General features: G+C 36.1%; 1 protein-coding gene across 11 annotated transcripts in view; it reads left to right on the forward strand.

Annotated features, from left to right (window-relative positions):
- Nucleotides 1-16931, forward strand: part of FRYL (FRY like transcription coactivator) — a 170776-nt gene that overhangs the window by 78236 nt on the left and 75609 nt on the right. For 10 of the 11 annotated variants that reach the window (XM_069014158.1, XM_069014159.1, XM_069014151.1 and 7 more), the window contains 9 exons: nucleotides 3447-3500; nucleotides 7939-8078; nucleotides 8537-8633; nucleotides 9216-9295; nucleotides 9780-9860; nucleotides 10323-10491; nucleotides 11337-11429; nucleotides 14906-15004; nucleotides 16401-16502. In XM_069014158.1, coding sequence (XP_068870259.1) covers nucleotides 3447-3500; nucleotides 7939-8078; nucleotides 8537-8633; nucleotides 9216-9295; nucleotides 9780-9860; nucleotides 10323-10491; nucleotides 11337-11429; nucleotides 14906-15004; nucleotides 16401-16502 — 915 coding nt within the window. Of the gene's footprint in view, nucleotides 1-2740; nucleotides 2763-3446; nucleotides 3501-7938; nucleotides 8079-8536; nucleotides 8634-9215; nucleotides 9296-9779; nucleotides 9861-10322; nucleotides 10492-11336; nucleotides 11430-14905; nucleotides 15005-16400; nucleotides 16503-16931 lie in introns of those variants that run through there. The other variant, XM_069014160.1, reaches the window with a different exon arrangement.

Here is a 16931-nt window from a genome sequence, read left to right on the forward strand (position 1 = left end):
CGAGAGTATTTAAGCCTGTTACTAACACAAGCGATTTTATTCCATTGTGGAAATACTAAACAAGGCTCAGAGTAGCACTGTACAATTTGCAAGTCTTGCCTAGGTGCTTTCAAAAGCTGGTCTGAAGTAAAATTTAGTACAGTACTCTGTTTGCCCCTGGGGCAAGGATGCAGGCACTGCCCAACCCTCAGGCTGGAGGAGGTGAGGCAAGCATCCCTTGTCCCATTTCTTTCCTGCAGCTTGGAGAGAGGCACACTGGTCTGCTGCGCACACCTGAGCCACCCTGCTGAGGTGTGCTAGCCAGCAGAGGATGGTGCCAGGGAATATTGGAGAGGGGCCAACGGGTGGTACCTTCTTCTATGGGTGCAGTTGTTTGCGCAGCACATGCACGTCTGTCTACATCCTGATCCCTGCTGCCTGCCATATGTTGACATTTCTCCTTTACACAATGGATGCAAACTGCTCTTTGCTTAATGCAATAGCGTTTTGTTTTTTTCATTTCATTTGTAAAAGATAAATGTAGACCTATTATTTTCATCTCTCTCTGAACTTCAGGAAGTCAGGAAAATAAATCTTAAATTATTAATTCAGTTAGAGTTTCCAGACCTTTACTTTATGCTGTTGAATAGATTTTTGTAAATCATGTGAGATGACTGGAGCCATGACAAAGCAGAGGTAGAAGAAGACATTGAAAGAAAATAAATTTTAAAGCCATACAAATAATTCAAAGGCCTTGATAAACCTGTGACTGGGTTCAAGAGTATTATTTGGCTATGTCACCTTTTTTTGGTCAGTGTTACATTAACTCTACAGTGGTATTTACCTTTTAACAGTTAAGATCCTTAGTGCTGAGGAAACATAATAGGGTTATGAACTTGTAAGGTCTTTATTCTTTCTGACCTTAAAATCTTAAACATTTGATATACAGAAGTGTCTAAATTAGTATGGATTATGGGAGGGAAGCTAAACTTTCAGAACTATCTTTAAAAGTTTGCTCTCTATTGGCATGGATTTCAACTTCTTTATCAAAAGACTTACAGATTATTTCACTTCTCTTTGATTTGTCATTCTTTTCTTTAACAATTTTTGGGTTTAGACACATGCAATGGGTATAGTGAACCCAGGGTTTCTTTATCTGTATGATAGTTTTGTAGTGTTATGGTGGGAAACATGGTATGTTGGGAGATTGTATCCTAAGGAGGCTTAAGGAACCTGCCTTTTCCCATCTTACAAGAAAGTCACTTCTCCGTCTCCTAAGGAAATAGTTTTCTGGTTTTTCTCTTTTAGCTTAATTAGCAGTGATACAGTATTTGTATATAGTGGAACATTTCTTGTGCTTCTGCTTTACAGATAAGGTAACAATTATTTGTGCAGTTTATCTGAAAGCATAATACAGATAACATGAATTCACCTACAGCAGGCGTTTCCATGTTGAACAAAAGGAGGGAGGAGTGCTAGCTAAAAGGAAGTTCTGCTTTGCAAGTGCTCTCTGGAGCTTGTAGTATATGCTTCAAAATATAAATTCTCATAACAGTATTTTGAACAGATTTAGCATGTAAAATTACATTAATTTGAAAGAGTTAAGAAAGTGAAACCTTTCCCCCTTGCTTTTGAATAGACAGTGAAAGAATATTAACTAATACATCAGTTGATCAACAGAGCTATTTCAGAATAATAAATGCATTTTTTAGAAACCCCCTTCTTAAAATAATTTTTAATTTCGGCATACTGGAAGTGAACATAAATGGTAGTATTTTCCTAGATAATTAAGCAGATTTCTTTGGATTATGGCAAGCAAAAATGACTTGTGAGTTGGTATCTGTATTATTTCACATTATACTTTCAGAGTAGGGAAATGCTTTTTGCCTGGGCAATGTTGAATTAAAGTTTTCAGAGGCTGTAAAAGTTGCCTGATACTGTGTTCTTTTGAATACCAAATACAGCTGCATTTATAGGAGAAAATGCCGGATATTGTGCTGTATTTTCAAGATTACAATTAGGATAACAAAAAATAAGTTGCCAGTTCAAACCTTGGATTTGGTACATGCAATATGAATTTTTATCTGTTGACTATATAGTCTGTCTCGAAGCCTTGCAAGTGTTAATCCCTGAGCAATGTTGACTTTCTAAGTTTTTGTCAACAGCCTGACAGCATGGGTGTTGTCTCATACTAAACTACTGAGCAGTTACTTTGTGCTAACTGAGTTACAAGCTGTTGAGAGAAGTACTGCCTATCGTATTGCTCACACCTCCTTTTACATGCTAAACCAGGCAAGTTAACTACTTGATGTACCTTGCTCCACAAAACTTCCTTGTTTGCTTACTGCAATCTAATGTGAGCTATAAACTCTTTACCCTGAGTACTTTTTCTACTTTTCTTGTGAAAGATAATATTTTGGACTCATTTATAATATTATTAAGTGAAGAGTAGTTTGAAATTTTTTAAAATAACAGAAAATGCTCCTCAGATCTTTATATATGTTACTGCTTTGCAGTGTGCCCTTAAAGCTGTTACTGTGGCACTTGGGTTGCTGTAAATCATTGACCCTCAGAGCCAGTGCACAGGACTCAGTGTTCCTTCTTCTTTTTCTTTTTTTCTTCCCCTTTTTTCTTCTCTTTTTTTTTATTCTTCCTGGGTTTTTTTTCCTTTCTTCTTTTCGTCCTCCTTATTTTCTATTTTTTTTTACTTTCCAGGGTACCTGAGCAAGTATAAAATTTGTATTTCTTGTAAGTGTGTAATTTTGTACTCTACACAGTGACTGGTGAGAATTAGTATTAGAGTTCATGAATGTTTTGTTTCTGTAATGCTTTAATCCTTACTAAATTATTTTGTCAGGAATATAATTTAATTCTGCTTTTAACAGCGCAGTATGTCATATGCTACTGGTAGCAATAAATATTGTAATAAGTAAAATACTAGTAATATTGCTTCTTTTTGGTCCCTTACACAGTTATTTCAATTTAAAGCAAAGGATTATTCACATTCCTCTTTTCCTGGAGTGGGTCTTCTAGCTATGTTTCATTGCAGTTCAGAAGAACTGATTGGATATGCATTGAACACTTGTCTTTGCCTTTATGAAGACATTTTAAAAATAATTATTGTAACTTAGAATAATTGCCATTATAAGAACATTAATACGCTTGTTAATTGAGATGGGAATGGCTTTCCTTCTAAGTTACACTTGACACCCACCACCAGCTGGTCCCTGTTTGGCCCTGACATTTTCTGTTTGTCAGTATATCATGTTATTATTGTTTAGCTACTGAATTAACTTTTGGGAGTATGCTTCACATCTCCAGAAATGTTTCTATCTGAAAAGCAATGTAAATATTTGCATTAAAAGTTATTTCTTTATTCTGTAATAGAACTGAGAAGGAAGGAATCTATCTTTGATGATAGTTAATCACACTGTGAAATATATGTTTCTTTTTTATTTTTTTAACAGGAAAAGCTCTTGTCCAGATCTCTTCAAAGAGGTGAAGATCTTCAGTTTGATCAGGTAGGAGACATATAATTGAAGGCAACTTTTATTGGATTAAGGTGGGCTCTCTTTTTGCAGAATATTGATTCCACAGCTGTAATAACTTAGAACATCTGCTTCTGAATCTGTGTCAGAAGATTTAGACTCTGAATGTTAGTTAGACTTTATTTTCCATTGTAGACTATGATAGTAAAAACCACTAGAGTAGGTAATTATTTGAAGGTTGCAGTGAAAACTGGTGGAAGAAAGATGCCGAAATGTGCTAGAGGACAGAGAGTCTTAGTTTATTTCTACTATCACTTATTGTTTGAGTGTTTGGGGTTCTGTTTTAATAAGCAAACATTGTTAATTGTATTTCAGTAACACGGCTTTTACTGAGGGCTTTTTGATTCTATGGCAGAACCTGTAGGGTAGATTAAAAGTGTTACTTTGTCGTTTGCTGAGAATATAGATACACTGCTGGGCAATCCCATTTCACTTACTCTCAGTGAACTGTGTCTGGCATGACTCTCTGCTGAATTTACTCATATTTATTGTCTGTATTTCTAATTCTTCAATAATACAGGCATGTTTGTGTCCCATAACCACTTTCTTGCAACGGAGAGGCAGCGTTCAGAGGAAGCCCCATTAATTGCCTGTTGTGTTCTTGGCTGTTACTAAATAGCATCTACTGTATGAAGCTCAGTGTTCTGTCCATATCTTTTGTAACTGAATTTTTGGTTCACGCTTTCCATTACTCTTTGGATATAGGTATTAGACATTGCAGTGAAATCCATGGACCTGCCTCTACTTTTCAATGAGTAGGCATCCATGAACCTCTTTTCTGTCCTCCCAAAAGAGGCAAATAGTAGCATGTAATATTTTGTGTACAGTTTTCTTTTCAAAGAAAAACAAATGGAAAACCACCACCGAAGACTTCAGACAGCCCTTTAATATCTTCTAATCTAACCTGCTGCCTTTATCTCCTAAATGGAAGTTTACTCATAAGCAAGGGAAGTGGGTAAGGGGGAAGGGTTTAAATTCTTTGGTAGCTACAGGATATGATATTGTTTTAAAGCTACCCAAAACCTAAAAAATAGGCATGATAGGGATGATCTAGGAAAATACATAAATCAGTACTATTTTTAATTTTTTCAACTAACTGGCTCCCTCCTACTGCAGTCTTTTTCCTTAGTTAAGGATGTTTTCTATAAATCACTAGTTGTCATTTATTAAACTAGAGAGAGGTTCTAAACACAGGCTGAGTGGAGAGAAATAAAAAAGCATGTAACTTTTAAAATTTGGTAATATAGAAACAAACTAGTTTCCCTGAAAATACAGTGCTTTCAAAAAAACAGTTTTGATTGTGTGTATATATATGTGTATGAGTTCTTATTTTGTTCTTTTGTTATTTGTAATCTACTTTGGATTCATTGAGATCTGAATTTTAATGCAACTGAATAACTGCTTTAGACAGAACTGAATGGCTGCCTTATGGTGACAGGGATTGGGAACTTTGTTAGGGAATTTTGCACATTGTTTGGCAAAAGGAATTAAGACTGCTTCTCTCTGTTTGTTGCTCAATGTATAAAACCCATATTAAGAACAATTCTCCAGCAGTGCAGAAGATTACAGATTTAAAAAGTGATTGGCAAAGTGTGGGAATGAGGAGGATCCAGAGGTCACAGCCACAGCATTCAGCAGAGAAGCTAGAGCTGTTGCTGGGCCAACCTTCATCCAGAGGTCTTTATGGAGCCAGGAATCTGAGTCTAAAATGTGGCTTTACCTGTTCTGATAATGGGGTCTGAGCTAGTAAGTGTTGTACTTTGTGAATAAAGGGAGCATGCTTGGAACACAAGAGGGACTCTGGGACTAAGGTGGTATCTAAGACTTGTTCTCCCAGCTCAGTAAGTGATGAGAAGAGGGATGGAGGGGGAGGGCATGTAGTGTTGCCTGCCCCTCTAATGAAAAAGTAAAATAATGTTTAATGGGATTTTAAGTCATTTTTGTTGGAAGCATAACCACATCAAGAGGGCTGCTGTTAAAACGAAGTGTGAAAAATCAATAGCTTTTAATTTTCAAACAGTAGAAATCTTCTGTTTGTCATTCAGTTTCTTAATTGGAACAATAATAAAAATTCAGCTAGAAGGGATGAAATTTTGGAAAATGAGAAGAAAATTTGTATGTTGATATACTTGTGAACTGTTAAAAATGTTAGCATTTTAGTACCAGCGCTTTCCCTTTATCATTCCTAGCACATCAGGAAGCTACTGGACAGGAGGTTTTTTATAGAGCATATATTGCATTTCTTAAAATATTTTTGCTTGTACAGCTTGAAACTGAAATAGCTTGTATTTTTCTTTTTTTGTTTGTTGTAGGAAACATACTTGGCAATTTCCTACTCTTGTCCTAAGACACCAAAACTTTATGATCACACAGAAGCCTGTCTTGGCCTTCTCAGTGACTGAAAGCAGATGTGTGAGGTTCAGGCTTGTTCATGGTTAGGCACAACTTGAGCAATGTTTTCAGGATCAGGATTTTGGCCAAAGTTGGAATTTGTGCTCTAGCATCTTACTGTAATTTGGCATCTCTCTTTTTACCTCTCACTGTGCTGTTGGATATGTTATGTGAAGCAATAAGCAGTATGTTGCATCCTTTAAGACTTGAGCAGGATTTGCTGTTTCATTCTAAGGAACTGAAGTATACGTCATGATGACTATTGCAGCCCTGTCCTCCTGAGTATTACAGGAGCACTCTTTGTCTGGATTGCTGCTTTCAACCTAGGCATAATGTAATGCTAAAATAAAAGAGTTTTCTTATTTAAGAAATGTAATGCATATTTTTAATATAAGAAAGTCTTTTTTTAATATAAGATGATTTTGAATTTAGTATCCAAGCAGTATAGTAATTATTTTAAACGAGAAATAGCTGATGTTCTGCTTAAATGCTGTGCAATATGAGCAAAGATGTCATCTTCCTGGTAATTCCAGGGCCTTTTCATTAGAATGCTAAGAATGCAAAACTTGGCAGGAAATAAATAGTTATCATGCAAAACTGACTTTTTATTTTTCAAGAGGAAAATGCTTTATTATGCCAGTAGTTTCTGGGTTTAGCACTTTACCAATGACGTTTTTGAATGCATGTGATACATGCTTGTTTCTGTGGCAGCCAATGTAAATTGCCTAACTACTGGAACATTTATGAATGGTAGTCGTATTGGTAAACTGTGTAAACTTGCAGGAAAACCTAAGGAAAAATTTAGTAAAGCTTAAAATGCAGCTTGCTTCTTTTTCTTCTGCTAATAAATCCATCAGTTCAGAACACTATTTAATTCTTGTGACTTGTATAACTGACTGGTTAAGAAGCTGAGTAATGTATTCAGAAGATTGAAAGAGGTGAGAGGTCCTTTTGAAGTTTCCTCGTGGTTAACTCGTCCCCATCCCTTCCACAAGCCTAAAAACCCAAGATACTTCAAACGAGGAAAAAGAAATAATAGCATTAATGTTATATCAGAACATGTAATGCCATAGTATTATATTGTTATCTGGAATCGTGAATAATAAATAAGTTACAGCATGAGCATGGCTTCTAGTAAAACCTCTTGTTTGAAAGATCCAAGAGGTGAGTAATACATGGCATTAGTGAGCCATGTGAGATGAGTGGTAACTCTCCCATTCCAGCCTGTGTTTTGGGAATGGGCCTGCTCCCTTCTGCCCCCTGGAAGCGAGTTTCTAATGGCATTATGCTGTCTTCAGTCATTCTTCTCCTTGCCAAGCTGGGGTACTTATGAGTCCTCTTAAAGTTTTTAGTTAAAGGAAGCCTTGGAGGATTTAAGTTTAATAACGTCTTAAAGTCTTCCTTCTGTAATGGTTTCTATTGCCACATCTGTTGCACAGATGAGTTTACTACTCGTGGGTTTTCTGAAAGAAAGCAAGCAGTAGATAGGGGAGTTGTACTAAAAGTAAATATAGCTTGAGACCTGGACCAGTCAGATGTAGATATTTCCATTGTAGATGTATCAATGTAGAATATCTAAAAGGCTCTTATTTTTGTTTATATAATAACCAAAGAAGCAGGTTTTCTAAAATTATATACTTCCTCAGTTTAGGAGGGTTGCCTCTTACCTGTCATTTGTGATGTGAAGGTGTGTATACTTCAGAGATGCATACAGCAACACTCAGGGACATTCTAAAACCTCTGCTGTTTCCTCAATGGTTTTATGCATGTTATATATGTATAAATTTGTCATTTTGTGATCCCTGTGAGCTTTGGAACACTTTGCTGAAATTTATTATAATAATGGACTTAGTGTGTAATATTAACACTAATTGTCCTAGGTGAAAATGACTATTAAGTTGCCACTTTGTGAAGTTTCATGATACATGTTTTTTAACATTAAAAAGCAATTTGAAAGAATAACTAAACTCTAGGATTTTTTTTGCTTTATCGTGCTTAAGTATTTTTCTTACTCTTTCAGTTGATAAGCTCTATGAGCTCAGTAGCAGAGCACTGTCTCCCCTCCTTACTACGCACCTTGTTTGACTGGTACAGGCGTCAGAATGGAACAGAAGATGAATCTTATGAATATAGACCTCGGTCAAGCACAAAGTCAAAGGGGTAAGAGTTTTTCTTGCAGAAGTCTGTTTGATTGTTTTGTGCTTTCTCATAAGAAAATGTGTGCTTTGTACTTATGTGACAAGTATGTTGTGTTTGGATTTGTCCTTATCTAACTTTGTGTAGAAAGAACACAGACTTCTTTGAGGTAGTATATTTAACTTGTGTAGATGATATGCATGAAGTGACTTAATGGCTTTGGCGTGGATATACAGAAGGAAGTTGGATACTGGTAATTCCAAGCTAGTTTGTCCCTTTTCAAGTTGTTTTGACTGTTGGCAGGTCCTTTCAGGAGGAGGGGGCAAGATGTCAGTGCTGTGCCAAACCCCCAAGTCTTTCCAACTATCCATTTTATACACATCTGCAACAGTGATTATGTGAAAAACAATGCAGACATTGTCTCTGCAATATTTGTGTTCAGGCTTGTATATGATACCTGCATTCTTGGTTTCTTATTTTAGGGATGACCAACAGCGTGAAAGAGATTATCTACTTGAAAGGAGGGACTTAGCTGTAGATTTCATTTTTTGTTTAGTTTTAATAGAGGTTCTAAAACAGGTAAGCTCTTTTGCTTTGGAAAATTAATTTTAATACTTTGCTTTTAATGTTGGTTTTGCTAATTCCCTTTACACTTTTATTTTAAAAACTAGAACGTGTCTATGATGAGCATATGCAAGGCTGTAATTATACTCTCAGTTACATAAAGCCTTTGGCCTCTCCTGTCTTCTCTTTACATGCCTGCGTTACCTCAGTTCATGTGTCTTGGAAAGCTGCTGATGTACTGCAAAAAGCAAAACTGTGAAAAATAACATTTTATTTATGTTCAGTACCCTTCGTCAGCTTAAATGTTTTTGAAATAAAGGGTGAAATTGTTGAAGAATGAGACTAAAATGTCACCTAAAAAATTAGAGAAGCTATGTAACTTTGCTTAGAATTATCCTCATTTGGCTAAGAATGCCACTGCAGATGGTGTAGATGTTCATATATTGCAGAGTTAGTGTGATATATGCCAGCAAAGGGTGTGTCCTTGGACACTGGTGGGAGAGATTTCTGCAGGGCATCTCACGGTACTGTTTATTTGCTTCATACATACATGTATGTATAGGTGTTACATACATGTACATGTTATGTGCATTTCAGATACCTGTTCATCCAGTGCCAGATCCTTTAGTACATGAAGTTCTAAACTTGGCTTTTAAGCACTTTAAACATAAGGAAGGGTAAGTTTCACTTCTGTACTTAAAAATATTTTGTATTTCCAGCCTGTGCTTGATTGTTGTGATTGCTCGCCTTTGCCTCGCATGTAACATGTCGGTGATAATACCAGTGTAAATGAACACTACTTGATGTCTTTAAATTGAAAACGTATCTTGAAAGAGCACAGCTCTATTCAATGTAACACTGAGTTTATTTTGCCTAGAATATACAGAATGATTTGCATATGCAGACACAGTAAGAAAAGTCTGAGTTTGGATAACTACAGTAAAAGTTCCAGAATACGTTTCTTGTGAAATAAGAAGTGAAGCATTACGTTAGATGTCCACCTGTGCATTTTATGTTTGAATTTAATTGTTTTTATGGTAATAATTTGCCTTGCTAGGGGACAACCTTTTCATTTGTAATTGAGAGCTTGCTTTGGGTTTAGAAGATCAAAGTTGTATTTAATGGGGTTTTTTCCATTTATTGGGGTTTTTTTCTCTTTAGGTATTCAGGAACCAACACTGGGAATGTGCATATTATTGCAGACTTATATGCAGAAGTGACAGGGGTTCTTGCTCAATCAAAGTAAGTTCGGTCTCTGACTCTTTGTGTTCAGGGACAAACCAATGTAGACTTAAAGACTATTTAATACAGCAGAATCTATTAATGTCTCCAGTAACTAATCCTGTAAGTGTCAAGTGTAGCCAGGTGTAGTCTGTTGTCTGTCTTATGTTCCTGCACAGTAAAATTGAACAAATCAAGAAATAATCTTTAGTACAATTGCTTTGCAGTCAGCTTGTTAGGGGCAAGGAAAGGAAGACCCTGTGCCAGCCAGCTGCTGTTTAGTTAACTGGTACATTCTAATGTGCTGATCATTGTAGGCGTTCTTACATGCCTGGATTTGAAGTATCAGGGTTCATCTTGTTTGCGTTTCTCATACAGTAGCTGCTGTTATCCCTACAGACTAAAGAAATTGGTTCAAAATTATAGACCTCATACAAAAGTAACTAAGAATGCACATAATTGCCATCTGTGACCCTTGTTCAGGTTTCAAGCTGTTAGGAAGAAGTTTGTCACTGAATTAAAGGAACTGCGACAAAAAGAACAGAGTCCTCACGTAGTACAAAGTATCATCAGTTTGATTATGGGAATGAAGTTTTTTCGAGTAAAGATGTATCCTGTGGAGGATTTTGAAGCATCATTTCAGTTCATGCAGGTAAATAAAGGTTATAGAAAACTGGACTGAGTATAATTTTAAATGTTTAAGTCATGAAGCTACAATGACACGTGCTGTGATCAGTCACTCACTCTACTTGTGTGCCATCCTTCATCCTTTTCTGTTCAGCCAAGTTTTCAGGGGTGTGAATTATTTGTTTCTCTGCAGTTTGTGAGTACCCAGCATCAGGAGAAACCTTTCACAATTGTCTCAGTAATGTGGCAAACCTGTAATGTATGAATTTAAGACTGAATGAAAATGGGTAGCAATGAAATAATTTTCTGTCTTTATGAAAGCAGTGTATTAAAGAAAAAGAATTATTTGATATATCATTTTCCTAACAGAAGAGATGTCTAGACATACTTTTCTTTAGAAACACCTACTATGGATTATTTATTGTGTATGGAACATTTAATTATTCATTTTCTTTGCATCAAAGTCCTTTGAAAAGGAAAGTTAGTATATAAAAATAAAGTGTAAATTTCTAATAATTTTAATAGAGATAAGCATTAATTTTTTTAAGCTTCAGAATAATCTGAGGGGAAATGTGCTTATTTATATTCTATTGTATTCTGAGTAATCTTTATATTCTGAGTAAAAAGTAAATAGCTATGTGGTATTACAAATGTTCTTTCAATTTATTGAGGTGTATTGCTGGGCAAACAGGTTTTAAAGTTTCTTACATTTTGTGAAGTTGATACTGTTAAGGAATATAAGACTAACTGATACATTGCATGTTTTAAATTAAAACAGGCAACTAATGTTATACTGCTAGGTTTTTTTATGGCATAGTTGTGTTTGTATATTCCTCTTTCTAATTATTTTTCTAATGTTTTCTTACCAAGGAGTGTGCTCAATACTTCCTGGAAGTAAAAGATAAAGATATAAAACATGCACTTGCTGGTTTGTTTGTGGAAATTCTCATACCTGTGGCTGCTGTAAGTATTTTAATCCACCCCTGCCACACTGTTCCTCCCACATTAAATTGGGCTCTCATTATTAAAATTGCTTCAATTAATCCTCAAAATATTACATTTTTTTAGATTAAAAAAGACATCTGGTACCTAAGGAGGGCTTACAAGAAGGCTGAAGAGGGACTTTTTACAAGGGCATGTAGTGATAGAACAAGCCTGAGCAGCTTTGAACTGAAAGAGGGTAGGGAGGAAGTTCTTCACTGGGAGAGTGGTGAGGCACTGGAGCAGGTTGCCCAGAGAAGTTGTGGATGCCCCATCCCTGGAAGTGTTCAAGGCCAGGTTGGATGGGGCTCTGAGCAACCTGGTCTAGTGAAAGGTGTCCCAGTCCGTGGCAGAGGGGGGAGTCAGAACTAGGTTATCTTTAAGGTCCCTTCCAACACAAACCATTCTGTGGCTTTTAAGTAGATTGTAGATATGTTGGTGTGTGTTTTAGCTAGTTTCTAAAGTTTTTTCAGAACTTAAAAAAATTGTCTGTTTTCTAGACACCTTTATTATCAGAGCATTGTGTAATTTTGTACATGCTCTAAAAATTTGAAATTTCCTTGGTTTAATATTTGTTTTCTCAAGGGTCTTGTTGACTCTTCTTTGTTAGCTGAAACCTCTTAAGCTCTTTCTAGAATAAGCTGAGATATGTAACAATTTTGCAGTCTGATAAGGAGAGTGTGAACTCTTATGCAAGAAGGAAGAATGTATGTTTTGACTAATTAAATAAAAATCTTTTGTAGAGGTGAATGTCCACTAGACTTAATCTTTCAAGTGGAAGTGCAGTCCATTGTCTCCTGTGTGTGTTTTAAATCTAAAAGTAGAAATTTCACACAGCAGCCATGAACAAGGAAAAAAATCCTCGATATCATCACAGTGTTGGATGTACAGTAGCTGTAATGCTGCTTGTGAGAATGTTTCAGTCAAGACAGGCTCTCTTTTCTCCCAGGCTGCTCTGCTTGGCTGTGTGAAGCTTGTTCAACAGGTCAAGAAGAAATAATGGCACCTGAGTATACATACTTCAAGTTGACATCACAACTCAGTTAATTTCTTCATAGTAGATTGATATTTGGTATGATTGTTGTCTAAAATGTTAGTTGTATAAGCAGATGCCAGGCCACACTGTGTTTGGCATGCAGTTCCAAAATTGGCAGATTGTGGTTCTATGTTGCAGCTAATTATAGGGACATATCTTGCTATATATGGAGAACTGGGACATGTAGATCTTGTTTTGTAGAATGGGATCTACAAAGACTAGCACACTGGGTGGGCATCCCATCTGAGCAAGATCATAGGAAAAGAAAGATAACTCTCTCTGAACTCTTCATCCTCTTTTAAATAGTTCACCTTGCCCTGGGCCATGGGCAAATGCTTCTTTTCCTTCCCTGGTCTGAGTCATGGTTTTTTGAGGGGGTTTTTGGGTGGGGTTTTTTTTTTGTTGTTTGTCGGTGAGTTTTTTGGTTTGGGTGTTTTTGTTTGGTTGGTTAGGTTTGTATTCTTGGGGGTTTGGGGTTTTTTTTAATGTTTAAATTAGAAAGGAGACAATCTTTTTTCATAAGACATAACTAGAAAGAGGTAGTTCTAGTAACTGTTTATTGGAAGAAGTTTTGATCTTACCCAGGCATGCTTACACTCTTCTAGAGAAGAATTTCTTGTCCTATTGAAGAGTGAACACATTTTGTCATTTTGAGTTCCATATTTGCTTGGCAGTTGGTGTGGGAGTGCCGAGTGAAACTACTTAGCATTTAGGTAAATGCAAATATTAGTTTGCAGAATCATAAACATGGTGAAAACTGCCCTTACAATATGAGGAAGAAGCAGCATTTGGGAGTTGGGACTATCCGGTGGCAAGGGTGGAGGCAGGAACACCGGCTGTGCGGAGCACTTGTGGTGGTGTGTGATCCCTTCCTACAAGCACAGCCTGAATCAGCGCTTCACACAGTTGGGGAGGGAGGCTTGATCTTCCCTTCTGTCTCATTGAGTGCCTAATCATTTCATACAAATGGAGCTTCTTAAATAGAAGCAAAGAGCCTGCTCCCAGAGTGAGGTGCAGTTGAGCAGGTCAGTCATTCTCTTGAAAGATGTGAGATGCAAGTTTGAATATTTTTGATGCAGCTGAAGGAATTGAATGTAGATTTTTCTGTATCTTGGATACAGAAAATCACTCAAGTGAAGAAGCTGTTGGGTTTCAGCATTGAGACTTCTTTACTGTCATTCTCTTGCTTAGTCATTCAGGCATTTTAAGAAACCTGACCTGATTTGGACCCTGCAGGTATGACAAATCACAGCACACTTTGTAGCAGGGAAGTAAGGGCTGCTCTGAAAGCCTGAGGTTATATCCCAAAGCAACAATGTGGTGATGACAACTGACTGATTTCTCATGTGGAGCTAGCAGAGTACTAATCAACCTATAGCTTAAGAATAGCAAAAGATAAATAATTTGGTGCATAGGAAGTGATTTAAATAGTAACTACTTTCTCAGTTCTTTCTTGGATCTGTACACATTACGGAGATACATGCTATTTTTATGCTTCTACTCCATGAATGTTTTTAGAATGTTCTTAGCAAGGTGGGCATGATTTTTCTTTATATAGTGTTAGTTGATATCATGTCTATATAGTATTAATAACTACAAATAACAAAAATTATCTTACATTGTTAGGAAATGATATGTACAGAGGACCTCTTCCAAGAAAAGCAAATTCAGTCTCCAACATCCCACCCTTCAATTTGATAAATAAAGCAATAACAGGTTAAAACAGTAGATTGAGAGTATTGTTTAAATGGATCATCATAGGTATCCAGAGAGAAGCCTAAGAGCCTTGCAGAGGTTTCAGTGAAGAAGGTGATAGCTGCCTGGGTTGTGGAAGGAAACCTATTCTGTGTGCAAGAACAGAGCAGGTCAAAAGGATGTAGGGCTCCATGTATGTTCCATTAATTCTGAAAGCTGAGCAAAGACAACTTGCATGATTGGTTGACTGGTAATCCTGTGGATTATTTCTTAAATTTTCAGTTTTCAGTATTGGAGGACAAAAAAGAAAACAGGGGCAGTTAAGAGGAGAACTGTTACAGTTACAGATATTAATTTTTTAAATAAATGAAAATATGCATATAAAAAGTTTCAATGTAGTTTTTATTTGTTAGTTGGTATCAAATACATTTTCTTCTTTAAGTATGGAACGGAGACCACATTCTTAAAACAGTTATTTTAGTGGACTGTTTTGCTGGGGTGGGGTTTTTCATATGTTTGCTTTAATTGTTAATTTTAGCTGTGTGGTTGTAGTGTTTGGCATGATTTCTTATGCTTCTGTTTATATTTCAGATAAATACACTCAAATGCCTTCCTAATGTAAAATTTAACTTTTGAATGGTTTTAAATTCGTAGACATCTTAATGTATATTTAAATGGCCTTCTGTGTAAATTTTTCAGCCCATTAATTTGTGTGTTTTTTTAATAGGCTGTTAAAAATGAAGTGAATGTGCCATGTTTGAAAAATTTTGTGGAGATGCTTTATCAGACTACCTTTGAATTGAGTTCAAGAAAGAAGCACTCGCTGGTATTTTACAGAAATATTTCAACTTCTCTATTTTGTTCATCTTAGGCTCTTAAGCTAGTACACTATATGAGGAAAAGCTTATCAGCCATGTTAATTTAAATCTTAATGTCTCAGTATAATTAAATTCCCACAGTGTATGTGCGTTTGTTCTAATTCTGCTTTGTTTCTTTGTGCAGATATGTGCTCTTGTTATCTCATATGTGAGATTGTCTTAAAATCAGTACTTGTTTTTGATTATTTTAGTGGGTTTTAGCTGAGTTATTTGACCTAATTTTTTTTAATAAAAAACTTGCATTCAGAGAGTGTGAATATATTTAAATTAGGGTTAATTAAAAGATGCAAGTGCCAGACAAGACTTTTCCAGTAAAATAGCATCCTCTTAATAGCCCTGCTCTGTTTGTCTCCTCTTTCTGTTTTTCTTTTTCCAATTTTTTTTATTATTTCTTATTTATGCACTATTTGGTTATTTTTGATGACTATGGCAGCCATGTTTCAAGTCGATTCACTTCACTTTGCTGAAAATGTAGAGCTAATTTTTGCATTTCAGTTGGTATATTCAGTAAGTGCAAGTGAATTTAAAATGTTTTGTTCTCACTTTCATGTCAGGGACAAGCTTTACTTTCTAGTATTCTGCACATATAAAGCATATATCATTGTATTGGTTAAACTTCTTATGTAAGAAAAACATAAAGTGGTTGATGTTAGTATTCAAAATATCATTTTATTTATGAAGTTAGAAACATTGTATCAGAGTACAATTTACCTACTCATCCTTTAATTTTGCTTCATAACAAGCAAATCTGCAGTCAGATTTGGTACTAATCACCATTATGTGTTAAAGTATGTGGTACTTAAACAAATTGTATATTACTAAAGCAAAGCTAAATCATACTCTGCATATTCACAGATTTATTTAAATTAAATTATATCATGGCTCATTCCTCGCTAAAATTAGATCTTGAGTAGAAGTAGCATTTCTGACAACTTAAAGTCTGCCTCAGTTTTTACTGAGTTGATGTTTTTCCTGAGTATTCTTGGAGGCAGTTCACCTGCCCAGCATGTAGGACTACATGAATTGAGACTTGTGATTGCAGGGAAAGCATGAGTATTGTATGAAGGGTCAGACTGCTCTCAGTCCTTGCTGGAGATCAGGCCTTGCTGGGGGATGAGCTTCACCTTGGTGTCACTGCTGCAGTGTGACACCTTGAGCTCTTACAGCACCCAGGAGGTTACCCAGGGCACTGTGCCTGGCACGAGTGTCCCAGCGCGGGGGAGAGGCTGCCATGCAGTGCCAAAACTGTGAGAGTGAGAGGCAACAACCGTGTGTCTCAATGTACAACACTTAGGAGGTCTGAAAAGAGCAATTTGATCAATTCTTTTTCCCCCCTACTCATAGGCTTTGTATCCATTGATCACCTGCCTGTTGTGTGTCAGTCAGAAACAGTTTTTTTTAAATAACTGGCACGTTTTCCTGCAGAACTGTTTGTCACATCTAAAGGTAAGAATCCTTTTTAATTTAGGAACTGTTGCAAATCACTAGCATTTATTACAATATGTTCTCAGCATTTTTGTGCCAAATAAACAATAAATAATATTTGGCTGTTTAAAAGGACACTGAAATACTTTTCTAAAAAGAAATTAAATGTTTCAAGTCTCTGTATTAAATTCAGTAGTAAGTTTTTGTGATACTGTGTCATGTTGGAAATAAGTGTGGTCCCCTTGGGGATTATAATTTTTATTGAGTAAAATCTGCAGAAGTGTCTGCTAATAAGGGCTATTCATGCCAGAAAAAATACAACCTGTAATTCTTAGTGTGCAAATTATATGTGAGAAAATAAGTGACTTGTCTGCTCTTCTGAGTAGAATGTATAGGAAGTGCAAAATTTCTCTCTCTTATTCACTTACTGAAGGAATAGAAAATGAACTG

This window comes from Aphelocoma coerulescens, chromosome 4 (genome assembly GCF_041296385.1).
Source record: "Aphelocoma coerulescens isolate FSJ_1873_10779 chromosome 4, UR_Acoe_1.0, whole genome shotgun sequence".
NCBI lineage: Eukaryota > Metazoa > Chordata > Aves > Passeriformes > Corvidae > Aphelocoma > Aphelocoma coerulescens.